The 12,730-nt window shown below is 39.1% G+C and overlaps 2 protein-coding genes across 14 annotated transcripts in view; one reads left to right on the plus strand and one right to left on the minus strand.

Annotated features, from left to right (window-relative positions):
• COL8A1 (collagen type VIII alpha 1 chain) overlaps positions 1-12,730 on the plus strand; it is a 531,560-nt gene that overhangs the window by 156,647 nt on the left and 362,183 nt on the right. The window contains exon 1 of one of the 5 annotated variants that reach the window (XM_025416778.3): positions 3-363. The exons of 3 other annotated variants lie outside the window; for them this stretch is intronic. In XM_025416778.3, coding sequence (XP_025272563.1) covers positions 300-363 — 64 coding nt within the window. In that variant the 5' untranslated portion in view covers positions 3-299. Of the gene's footprint in view, positions 1-2; positions 364-12,730 lie in introns of those variants that run through there. One more of the 5 variants, XM_025416787.2, reaches the window with a different exon arrangement.
• Positions 7,191-12,730, minus strand: part of FILIP1L (filamin A interacting protein 1 like) — a 294,355-nt gene continuing 288,815 nt past the window's right edge. For 8 of the 9 annotated variants that reach the window (XM_025416645.3, XM_025416654.2, XM_035710127.1 and 5 more), the window contains one exon: positions 7,191-11,304. In XM_025416645.3, the coding sequence (XP_025272430.1) occupies positions 11,113-11,304 (192 nt within the window). In that variant the 3' untranslated portion in view covers positions 7,191-11,112. Of the gene's footprint in view, positions 11,429-12,730 lie in introns of all 9 variants that reach the window. The other variant, XM_049105302.1, reaches the window with a different exon arrangement.

Raw genomic sequence — 12,730 nt, forward strand, 5'->3', positions numbered from 1 at the left:
ACCCTCTTTGGGGCTTCTGCATTTTCTCGTCTTTATGCTTTTGTGAGGATTTATTTGGAGTTACCAGACCTAGCGGGCTCGTCAGCGTTTGTGTGGAAACTGCGACGAGACGGGGCTCCGTGGCTGAGGAGGCGGGGCGCAGGCGTGACGTCATCGCCGCGGGGCGGAGGCGACCGAGCCCGTGTGGCGGCTCCGCGTGCTGGCGGCCAGCTCCGGCCTCCCGGCTTGGAGGCAGCGGGGGTCCTGCCACACCGGCCGCTTTCCCGGAGTGGTCCGTTCCCATCTGGCCCCTCCCGGAGATGGCAGACGATCTTGGAGACGAGTGGTGGGAGAAGCAGCCTGCGGGAGCAGCCAGCAGCCCAGGTACCCCCTGTGCCCCCGCGGCCGCGGGGCGCCCCCGACCTCCCCCCCGCCCCCGCTCCCCGCAGCCTCGGGCCGTCGCGGCGTGTGTCCCCGCGGGCTGTGCCCAGCTGGACGGGGACGGCAGCGGCGCGGAGCAGGCGGCGCCAGAGCCTCGCTGCTGCGTGAAACGCCGTGACATTACCTCGGATCTGCCTGCCTGTCAGGAAGGACTCTTTCCTAAGCTTCTCCTTTTTACGTATTTCTTGATAGATAAGGGATTTTTCGTGAATGCAGAGAGTTTGGGCGTAGTGCTTGAGGGTGACCCCTGGATTAGGTGCATCTGCTCCTGTTCAGATCAGGACCCTGGCCCTCTGATACTGCTTCGGCTCCTTATCCTCAGCGGTCACTTAAGGATAATGCCAGTTTCTTAAGATTAAACAATATAAATGATGCTCTTTGGCACAGTGTTTGGTACATAATATGTGCGAGGTAAATACAAGCTGCGGTTTTTCTTGCTATCATCCTCTCCTGTTTTGTGGACTATAAAAAGCCTAAAGGACGGGTTTTTTTTTTTTTAAGTTTTTTTTTAAGCTTTTATTTATTTATTCATAAGAGACATAGACAGAGAGGCAGAGGCACAGGCAGAGGGAGAAACAGGCTCCATGCGGGGAGCCCCACGTGGGACTCGATCCCGGGTCTCCAGGATCAGGCCCTGGGCTGAGAGCAGGCACCAAACCGCTGGGCCCCCCCGGGCTGCCCCTAACGGACGTTTGGAGAGAGATCATCCTTTTGAACTCAACCGTTTTATAAACGAGAAACATGAGACCTAAATATATCCGGTAACTTGACAAGTTCACGTGGCTAGTGGGTGTCAGAAACAAGACTAGAATTTAAGTTAGTTAACACAACTGAAACACCTCACTGCCAGCGCAGTGGGTATTTCATTCCAAGTAGGTGGTATTAAGTATTAACTCCTCAGCACAGGCTGGCTTTGAACCTTTCAAGTTCCACGAGGCTTAATATACGGTTATGTTCTTTAGTTCTTCAAATTCTACTCCTCTTCTATACCAGATTCCAAGACTTTTTTTAGGATAAAACCAAAGTCTGACCCATGTCATATAGTCCACTGGGCACTGCACGTGACTGACACTTGATGCATACTTGCTGCAAACATTAATTTTGAAATAAGTGTTGTGAAGTATCCAATAAGCTGCAGAATTCTACAGTATTGTTTCTGGAAGGGTAGCCTTCAGGTACAAACTGAGCAGATGTCATTTTTTAAAAGGTAGCCTGTGTAATACTTCCTCCCTTAGCCTTCCTGACTCTTTTGCTATTTTGTTTTTAGGAAATCTCTTTCTGTGCTCGAAGGCACAAATGTTTTTCTTTGCAGGCTATAGTGTTCCAAGTTTACTTTAATAACCCTTACCCCCCCCCCCCCCCCGCAACTCTGGTATTTAAAGCAATATTTTCTGGTGTGTTTAAATATAGAAGTCATTTTAGAAACAATTGAATTATTTTTAAGTGGTGAAGGGGATCTTATTTCTTGGATCTAGCCCTGGCCCTTTCCTCCTACCAGCCGTATGTCTCTCAATTTAGTCACCCTTTAGAAGGAAAGAAATTATTATGTATTGTCTATTATGTGGCAGATAGTTTCATGAATACAAATTCACTTAATTTAAATAATGTTTAAAAGATAAGTATTACTTTCATTTTTATAGATAAGAAATCGAAAAGTTCAGTAATGTTCTCAAAAACACACAGCAAGGGGACACACCTGGGTGGCTCAGCCCCTTAAGCATCTGCCTTCAGCTCAGGTCATGATCCCAGGGTCCTAGGATTGAGCCCGAGGCCCTGGGATCAAGCCCCGCTTCAGGCCCTATGCCCAGCACTGACCCTACTTCTCCCTCTCCTTCTGCCTGCCGCTCCCCTGGCTTGCGCTCACCCACGGGCATGCTCGCTCTCTCTCTCTCTCTCTGTCAAATAAATTAATAAATAAAATCAAAGAAAAGAAAAAAGAAAAGAAAAGAAAGAAGAGAAAGGAAAGAAAGAGAAAGAAGAAAAAGAAAAGAAAGAAAAGAAAAGAAAAGAAAAGAAAAGAAAGAAAGAAAGAAAGAAAGAAAGAAAGAAAGAAAGAAAGAAAGAAAGAAAATAACACAATAAGGAAGAGATCTAGGAAGAGGTTACACAGGTGTGCCTGAGTTTCAAAGTCACATCGTATTGTATCCACTATTACAATGTGGCTTTGCTGGGCCTCAGCATAAAATGAAGGGTCCTTAGAGATAATTTTTTTTAAGGGTTTTAACCAACCAACAGTTCTAAATTCTAAACATTGGATCTACAGCCTCCATGATGTAAGCTACCAGGATTCCCATCAAGGTAGTATGTTAAAGTCTCCTTACTTCTTAGATTCCTTCTAGCTGTAAGAGTAACATTTGAAAATTGCTGACTTTAAATGTATCAGGGGCATTTGCTTTGTTAACTGCTTTTAAGTATAGTGAGCTTATGTTTCCTGAGATATGCTTATTTGTTGGTGATGTGCCTAAATAATCTGTGTAGTATTTCTAATTCAGAAGAAATCACAACTGAACCAGTTGAGATTTCCTGATTCTACCTATGTTAATGGGGGAAATAGCAGCCTAAAAAGTGTGAACTATATTTTATTTTGAAGGTCAAGGGAGAAATAGTGCTTTAAATCAGAGAAAGGAAAGATAGTTCTAATGATGCCTTTTTTTCTGTTGTGTGCTATCCTACTTGATCATAAAAATAAACATCTTTCCTTACTATCTGTTTTCCACTCACACTTCTGGTAGCAAGAAGTATTTAGTCATTTATTCAATAATCTACAACAAAGGCTTAACATTCATGGTCATGAATTCTTATGCTTGTTTTCTAAGAGTAAAGTATACAAATTATATAGATTCCCAAACACCAGCACACACTATGTATAACATCTGTCTAACATATCCAGTTATCTACTTATTGTCTAAGGAAATGTACCATTTTTGCTGGTCTCATGTCTTAGATGTGGTAAGTAACTCGGAGACTCTTACTAAAACTCCAGATCTACATATGACTCTTTTTTGCATACATCTTATGGCTATTCAGGACTTACACTCTTGTGCTAGAATCCTGCATTTTATTGGAGCCCAGCATGGGACTTGGCACCTGGTGTTTGGAAGATATTAGCTGAATAAATGCATGCTTGTGTGCCAGGTGCTTCAGAGTTCTTGATGATCATGTATATAGTTAGACATATAATTTCTCACCCAATTAAATACTTTTAAGAATGAAAGGCCATGCTGTTAGAATTTTGCTGGGACTGTCCTAGTCTACCTGGGATGTCACCCTATTGACATAATTGTTGGTGATTGTAGTCATGGCCCAGGATAAGACAACTGAGAGTTGTCTCTGCTGAAGAGTGTGCAGCTAGTGTGCTCAGGCAACAGAGCCTAGGGGTCATTTTACTTATTTCCTTATTCCCTGCCTACCTTAAGAAATTATTTGAAGTGACTTATAGTAAACAAGATATTCATTAGAATCATAATTGGAAAACATTAATGCTAAAGTGAACAGATAACAATGCGTAGGGTTTCATGTAGTTGGCCAAACTGGGCACTTTCTCAGTGTGAAGCTAAAATCTGCAGTTGGAGTTGGTCACTTGATCATTCACTTACTGAAGGGGGTATTGATTGTCCTCCCTTTTTATTCCAATAATATGCCTATTAAGTTACAAGTCAGGTGTCCAGTAGGTAGTGAGATATATGAATCTGGAGCTCCAGGGTTGGGTCAAGGCTACAGATAAGAGATTTAGGAATGACTGGCATATATATAGCTTACTTATGTTATTTTTTTAGAGATTTTATTTATTTATTTATTTATTTATTTATTTATTTATTTATTTATTTATTTATTTATTGTGGGAGGGAGTGCAGAGGGAGAGAATCTCAGGCGGAGTCCCCACTGATCACAGATGCTGGTGAGGCTTGATCTCATGACCCTCAGATCATGACCTGATCCGAAATGAAGAGTTGGACTCTCAACCAACTGAGCTACCCAGGCACCCCTATAGCTTACTTTTAAAGAGGATGTTTTAGCAATCTGTCAAATTCTCAACCCCTATTTTTTTTGAGAAGATTTTTCATGTGCTTCCCTAACTCATTCTGAATCTTTGATTCCATCTCTTAGCAAGCATCTAACTAGAAAACTGAAGTGTGAACACACTTCTATGTACAGTACAGGGAGAGTGTAGATAATAATACTAACTTGCATTTGTTGAGTGGTTGTTATGTGCCAGATACTATTTCGATTGCTTTATATGTACTAACTCAATTAATCTTCACAAGTACACCATAGCATAATTAGTATTATCCCCATTTTACAGGTGAGGAAATTGAGGCACTAAGTGTGTGATTTGCCTGATGTTATCTAGTTGGCAATTGGGGAGGCTATGATTCACAGGCAGGCAATCTGAAACCAGTCTGTACACTTAAATTTCTCAGAGATAATTATTCTGATTATCAGTGGTAAAAATCCTATTTCTAAAATAACAATCCTTTCTTAATTAAAAGAGGCTGATAGTTTATAAACTCTTTTGTTTAACACATCATTGTTATCAAAGTGTGTCTGTTCACTCTTAACTCTCCCAGAGTTTATTCTTCTAAAGAACATTAATTACTCAGAGATCAAATAAGCAGGTTGTATCATTGGGCTTGGATAGTAGAGTTATCCACATGTCTGAACTGTCAGGTATCAGCCAGGACTCTCAACACCTGGCTGTCTTCTTGAAGTCTTGTATTTACTGGGAATGTCAAATGCAAATGTAAGCCAACTACTGAATTAGTTGCTTTTTCTTTAGACTTCTATCTCAGTAAATTAAATTACCACCTACCCAATTTCACAAATAAAGGCCTAGGAATATCCTGTTTTATTCATTTATTTTTTTCTTTCACCCCTCCTATCAGATCTATCAAGTCTTGTCTTTAGCTCTAAGACATCCTGAATGGTTTTTTCCCATCTCTTTCCTCTGTTAACTCCATCAAAGTGCATGTTATCATCCTCATTTGCCTTAACTACTGCAGTGAACTCCTAATAGGGCTTCCAGTTTCTGTCTTGTCCCTCTTGAGACTGTTCTGCAATTAGCAGCCAGAGTGATCAGATCTCATTCCTGCCTAAGCCCTCCAGTGGCTTCCGTCTGACACACATAATACAACCTGGGGTACCTATCATAATTAATATCTGCCACCTCTTCTCCTACTTACTCCCCTCTAGCTTATGTTCTTTCACCCACACTGGCCTTTATTTTGTGCCTCAACAGGCCAAGTTCATTCTGTCTTAGCCCTTTGCAATAGCTATTCCTTTGTCTTTCTGGGCTCTCCTGTATTTCAAATGGCTAGCCTTCTCTTAGAACTTTAAGACCTGGGGATCCCTTGGGTAGCTCAGTGGTTTAGCTCCACCTTCAGCCTGGGGCCTGATCCAGGGATTGAGTTCTGGCATCGGGCTCTGTGCAGGGAGCCTGCTTCTCCCTCTGCCTGTGTCTCTGCCTCTCTCTTTCTCTCTGTCTCTCTGTCTCTCATGAATAAATAAATAAGATCTTAAAAAAAAAAAGAAAAAAATTAAGACCTCAGTTCAGACATCACCAAAAGAGAAGCATTTCCTGGTCAGCCAGTCCAGAGTAGCTGTCTAGCTGCTCTGTTACATTCTCACATTATGGTAATTCTCAGCAGAGCACTGTCACCAACTTTTACTGTTAAATGATTACATTTTCTAATAGATTACATTTCTTTGTTAAATTATCACATTCTGGTATGATCCCCTACATTAGAATGTAAGCTCCTGTGAGCAGGGATTTGTTTGTTTTTCTTTGCTGTATTCTCAGTGCCTAGAGTAGTACCTGGGTCCTTAGCAGGCACTCATTAGGAATTTGTTCATTAAGTAATTGATCATTAATGTTTCATAGCCACATCTTGAAGATCTCAGCATAAGAGTTTCACATCTAAAGAAATTGAGTTTATTGGAAGATTTGCAAAATCTTGCTCAGGCTCTTGAAAGATTTAACAGGTGCTGCTTCTCTCTTTCTGAAAATAACGTTGAAAATCCTTGTATAACTGTGTCTACTAACCTTTTATTCTAAGTGTATTTGAATTTAGTTTTATAAATTTTGTTTTGAAAGGGAAAAACGGACTATTGCTTTATAATGAGCTGATAATTCCTAGTGGTGACAGCTTTTGTTACCTAAACTCAATGTGATTATTCATTTTGTTTGAGATTGTTGAAATGAGCATTTAAATTTTGTTGTTGTTATATTATAATTGGATAGCATCTCCTTCAAATCACATTGCTTTATCTATGCTTACTGCTCCTTGAAATTATGAAGCAGGGGAACACCTTGGATCTTTTAAGCTTGAATACTTCAAGTGTTTGGTTTATTCCCTCTTTCTTTTCACACCAGAGTTAGGCCTTTATAGTATTAATTTTACCTATAAGCAGCCATGTGTAGTAGATGTTGTAAAACTTTGCCGCTACGTATAGAATTCAGACTTGGACTATTTTGATAACACACAACAGAGAATGAACTTTGAAATCATTTATTGAATTCTCCTGTTTGGCCCTATTTTAGACACTGTGGTGGAATTAAAGGATGTTTACATATGCTTACATTGTGGAATTTATACATCAGTGTGATTCAACTGAAATGCAAGTAATATTTTAAGACAGATGTTCAAGGGCAAAAAGCAGGGACAGGATAAATTTTAAAAGGTGAGAAGAAGGAAAGAAGAAAGAGGGCATGCTACATCAGAAGTCCGTGTTCTGTACTTGAAGACTGTGTAACAAATGGATCCACAGAGACCTTCATGGGCTACTTTTACTTTATTGTATGCAATTTCCATGGTTCTTACAAGTGATTTAACAAGTGGTTCTTGACAACAATTGTAAGCATTTCAAGGTACAAATTTGTACATCTTTCTCCAACTAGGTGCATAGTAGTTCTGCTTGATTTTGTTAAATGTCTATGAATCTCTTGAAAAATACCAGGAATTTGGAAGACCTAGAAATACTTCCATTTCTCCTCTCAGATTCAGCAACAACACATTACATTTTTTTGTGGTACAAGTCCTTTGACCTGTTCTTACCTGATGTTCTTTAGTTGAACCCTTTCCTACAATAAAACAATTTGAAATATAGTTTCCCTATTTTCATCAGCTTTCAAAGAATTCTTAGTTCTTAAATTACTAGTATTTTTTTTAGTTAGTTGATTAAACTCTTAAGCTCTTGTTTCTGAATTCCTTGCTAGTGTAATTCACACTAGACCAGAGATCAGAAACTTTCTTTGTAAAAAGCCAGATAGTAAATATTTTAGGCTTTGCTGTCCAGTCACTGTCACAACTACTCAATTCTGACATTGTAGCATAAAAGCAATCATGTGTAACAATCATATGTAAACAAATAAGTGTGGCCATGTTCCAATTAAACTATCTGTGGACAATAAAAATTGAATTTCATGTAATTTTCACATTTTGTAAAATATTCATTGACTTTTTTCCTGCTATTTAAAAATGTAAATAATTGTTAACATAGGACATACAAAAACAGTGAGCTGATTTGACCTGCAGGCTGCAGTTTGCATACCCCTGTCCCAGATTCAGTGTCAGAACCTGAGTTGTATGTCACATGTCCTCTAGAACAGGAATTTGAAACATATCCCAGAGGGAATTGCATTTTACATCAAATACTCCATTACTTAGTCCATCACTATCAGTCATACGTTGGATCATTACATTACTGTTAAAAATCAGATACCTTATTCCGAATAGTTAAAAGGAGATTAGTTCAGAAATCACTGAAGCTAAATAAATGAAGGGCTGAGGAAAACCTCCAGCATAAAACTATCAGGTTTTTAAAATTCTTGTTACAACTTGGATTTGTTTTTATTCACTTGGATATTTATCTGCTTTCTTCTAAAAACTTAATAAAGTTAAGTCTAGAATTAGGATAGCTTATTTTATTTTTACTGTTTTACAGAGGGGCCACATTTCTGCAAAAATAGATTATGCTCAGGAGACAGGGTTCTTTGTATTTCAGTTGTGTTATAGATCAAATACCATTTTGTTGAACTCCAAATAGTATTCCCAGTTGTAAGCTGTTTATGCGTTTTTATTGTGTTACATATTGCTTTAAAATAAGCATGGGTTTTGGTTGGTAATCCTCTTGTTAAAATAGACTTTGTTATTTCAAAGACTTTTGTCTTACTGGGATTAGAACTGTTACCATTTAAATATGGGTTTTTGCTGCTTGCCATAGAAATGTCACTATTTGGGATGCCTGGGTGGCTCAGTGGTTGAGCGTCTGCCTTTGGCCCGGGGCATGATCCCGGAGCCCCGGGATGGAGTCCCACATCAGGCTCCCTACATGGAGCATGCTTTTCCCTCTGCCTACATCTCTGCCTTTCTCTGTGAGTCTCTCATGAATAAATAAATAAAATCTTTTAAAAAAAGTGTCACTATTTGTCGACTCTTTTTTAGTACTTTGTACAATATCTTGTCCCTCTTTTCTTGCTTCTCTTGAGCTTATGCCAGCTTGGCATGAAAATGTCCTTTAAGGAGTCTCCTAACTTAGGAGAAAACAATTTAAAAATATCCAACATACATCATATTTTGTGCTCTTCTTTAAGGTAAAAATGTTCCCAGTGTTTTGTTTTTTTCTGGGAGTATTTTATGCTTGTTTTTCCCATTTTCAGTCTGTTTGGTTTCCTCTATAGGAGGTCCAATGTTTTTTTCTTTCCATTAGCATAATTATCAGTCTTAAATGTCAATCACATGACAACTGCTTTTCCTCAGCCTGTCATATACCACTGCCATCTCTCAGTACATTTTCTCACTTATGTCTTGATTGAACGGCCCTTCTCTCCATCATTCTTTCATCCTCTGTTCCTTTAATATTACCTGCATATTGCAGGCCCAACACTAAGCACCCTGCACATTTTCCCACCACACTGTCCACTGTCCACCTGTTACTACCCTGCATTTCCTTCTGAACTGTTTCTCTTGTATGTTTGCATCAGAGCTTTGTCACCTTCTTTTGTAGTTCACTTCCTGCTACTATTCTCTTACTGCTTTTCAACTTAGACTTTTCCATTTCAGGCTTTTAATTCACCTGACCTCCCCCAGCTTCTTCCTCTGCCACTTGCCTGTTGGGACTGCTGCACATCATCCCTCTCTTTGGCTTGCATAGCTTAATGCTACCCAGACTTCCATCTCCTTCTCTTCCTCCTTGGAGTTGATCCAGAGGTACTTGTACAATGACAAGCACACTGAAGCAGGCTTGGTTGGATGAGCAAAGGATGGCAGTGGTATATGACAGGCTGAGGCTCCATCCTACTACTCTGCTGGCTCCATCCCAGGATCACTGGCTTTAAAGCAATGTCCTTTTGGAATTTCTCCCAGGATCCAGTCTCCAGTTCTTAATGCAGGATCATAGAGAACCTTGAATCATGCTCTTCATAGAATTTTTTTTTTTTCTGACTGAAACTTTGTACAACATAACTGTCAAAAATTGCTGTCGTATAACATTATTGTGTTGCTCTATCCACACTGGATTAGACGTACCTTTCTCTTTATTCAATGTGAGAGTTTTAAGTGTGATGGAAAGAATTACTTGAGCTTACTACTGCTAGAGGATTGAGTCCGCCTAATAGATGACTGGTTGGATTCATTCATGGGTTATCAGAACCTGAAGAACTATTTCAGTTCTCCGGTTTTACATATAAGAGACTCAAGGCCCAGACTGATGAATGCCAAACTTATTGTCAAATGAGTAAAAAGCTAGGATTGGAATTTGAGTCTTTTGCTGAATCAACTGTGTTTTTCTATAGCACTGATTCAAAGAAGTGATGTGATTAAAGAATGTCTGATGAAATGATAAGTTGTCTTTTTTTTTTTAAAACACCTAGGACAGTGATTCTCATCTCCCAAAAAGATCTCAGTATTAGTGACCTTTGACTCTTAAGTGTCCTGATTGCTTTAGAAAGCACAAATCTAAAATGGTTTTCCTAGTAAGCCTACCAATGTGATTCCATGGCCTGGCATATATAGGAAGGGCAACTTACTAGAAGTGAGACAGAGGACTAATTGCCAGCACTTAAGTGTGCATATTACACCAGTGATTATCAAGTCCTTCACATAAAGAATGTGTTCACCTTTTACTCATTTTTGTTGTTCCTTTCTTTGTTCTTTGTTGTTCCTTACCACTTTTTTTCCTTCTTCTGGTTGTAAAGAAATCATAGTTTTAGACCTTAAAGTAAAATTTCAATTGTCCTGCCATTTTGATGGAAATAATCTGATTTTCTTGAAGCAGATTAGGAATTCTTGGTAGCATATCTTCTTAGCAAATTATGATTCAGTAAAGTTCTGTGAAATGAAAGAGTTACTTCTGAGTTCACCAGAAAACTTTTGAATTGTTCTCATGAATTCAGTCCTATCCCATGCCAATGGTCCAGCTTTGGGCTGGCTTGTAAGTACAATGAGGAATTAGAAGGATTTGGGCTTGTTTGTGTGTATATGCACATACACCCATATAAGTAACAATTGTAGGTGTGCCGCTCTTTCAGGATACTATTCCCCAGGTCCAGCAACCTGTGAATGAATTACTTGTCATTTTGCTGCTTTACCATTTCTTGGAGAGAGATGACCTTTCCTCTTTGGCCTTCATAGTGGTAATTTTAGCTTTCCAGATACTTCTGTAGGTGAATGTGTCCAGACAGTGCGTTGGCATGACTTACCTTTTCCCTCCCATGTGGACAAAAGTGTTAGAGGTGACAGTCCTTATGATGTGTAGCTTCCCACACCCAGTGTGGTGATTGGATTTATCCATAGGCCCCAGGGGAGCTTTAGGGGAAAGCTTAGTGTTGCCTGTAGATTTTGGTTTAGGGATCCGTGTTGGGATTCTCTGCTTGCATACCTCCTTGATCTTGAATTAAACAGAAGAACAAAAGGTAGTTAATGGCACAGTTTGTGGAGAAGCAGATATTGTTCAGCTTGGAGAATTCAGCTTCTTTGAAAGCACTAGGCTCTGGGGATACATCAGTTAAAGGCTGTCAAGTTGAAGAAAAAAATTTAGTAAAGTAATTCTCCCAATATATGTTGAGTGTGTACTGTGTGCAAGGCTCTCAACAGTTGATAATACTAAATACAGTATTGTTTCTTGGCAATCATGGTATAGTGGGAGATAAGCAAGAGTAGTGTCCCAAATTAATCTCAAAGAGTCATGAAATTGTCAAGGAAAGGTTAATTTCAACTGTGGGGTCTAAGAGAGCTTCATGAAGAAAGTAGTATTTGACTTGGGCCTCTAAAGACTTTTAGGATTTTTAGTAGCAGGAATGGGAGGGCATTCTGGTGTAAAGGAATACTTTTGGCAGCAAGGTGAGGTAATATTTTTGGCAATGTCCCTTAGGTAGGAAATTGGACACAGTTGAGAAATGAAGGGACTTCAGATTAGGTTGTATTTGAGATATGAAATGGGACTGTATACTGGGCTTAGATAGGAAAAATTGTGCCTGATTCTATAGACTGTGTGGGAAAGGGGAGATAGGAAGGACAAAAGCTGAAGGAAGATACATTGTGGAGGTAGAATTGTGTTAATATTTGTTCTCTGGTAATAAATATGAAGAGAGAGGAGTTACAGATAGGTTGAATGATCTGAACTGGGGGAGAGGGTTGTGGAGTGTGAAAGAGTGAAAGCTTGATTGAGTTCACATTCACTTAGAAATACACTCTTATTTTCATTTATTAAGGAAAAATACTCTTGGATAAGAGTATTTACTTGTTGGTAAAGAGATGGGGAAAAGTTATCAGCTAACTGTAGTTCTCCCCTTATAATCCACAGCTGGTGGTGATGATTACTTTCCCCCTTTTTGGTTGTATCATCCTTTCTTTTCTATGAGTTCAAAAAGTATAAATCTTTTAAAAATGCATTGCAGTTTTCATCATAGTTACTAATACTGTTTTTATGGGAACCCTTCTTACATTGTTTTTCATTCTACAGAAATTTGTTTCCATGTTTTTATTGTACTGATAAAGTGCAGTTAAGTCTCTTTATGTAAATATTTAGTTACTTAAAATGCCCCCTAGCTTTTATAGCAACCATATTTAGATTTTTAAATAAATAGTACATAGACTTAGCTGAAAATATGAATCCTTCAATTAGGGATAAACCATATGGGGAATATACTTTCTTTTGGCACATTTAGTCAGTCTTCTGTATGCCTAGATGCTAGAAGAGGTTTTAGACTTTCTTATATTGTCATTTTAAAAAAAATAATCCTAAACATAGCAAGTGAGATGTTGATACTCTGATATCAGTCTCCTCCTTATCTAAGTGGTATTCCTCATGGTCT

The sequence above is a fragment of the Canis lupus genome, chromosome 33, assembly GCF_003254725.2.
Source record: "Canis lupus dingo isolate Sandy chromosome 33, ASM325472v2, whole genome shotgun sequence".
In the NCBI taxonomy this organism is placed as follows: Eukaryota; Metazoa; Chordata; class Mammalia; order Carnivora; family Canidae; genus Canis; species Canis lupus.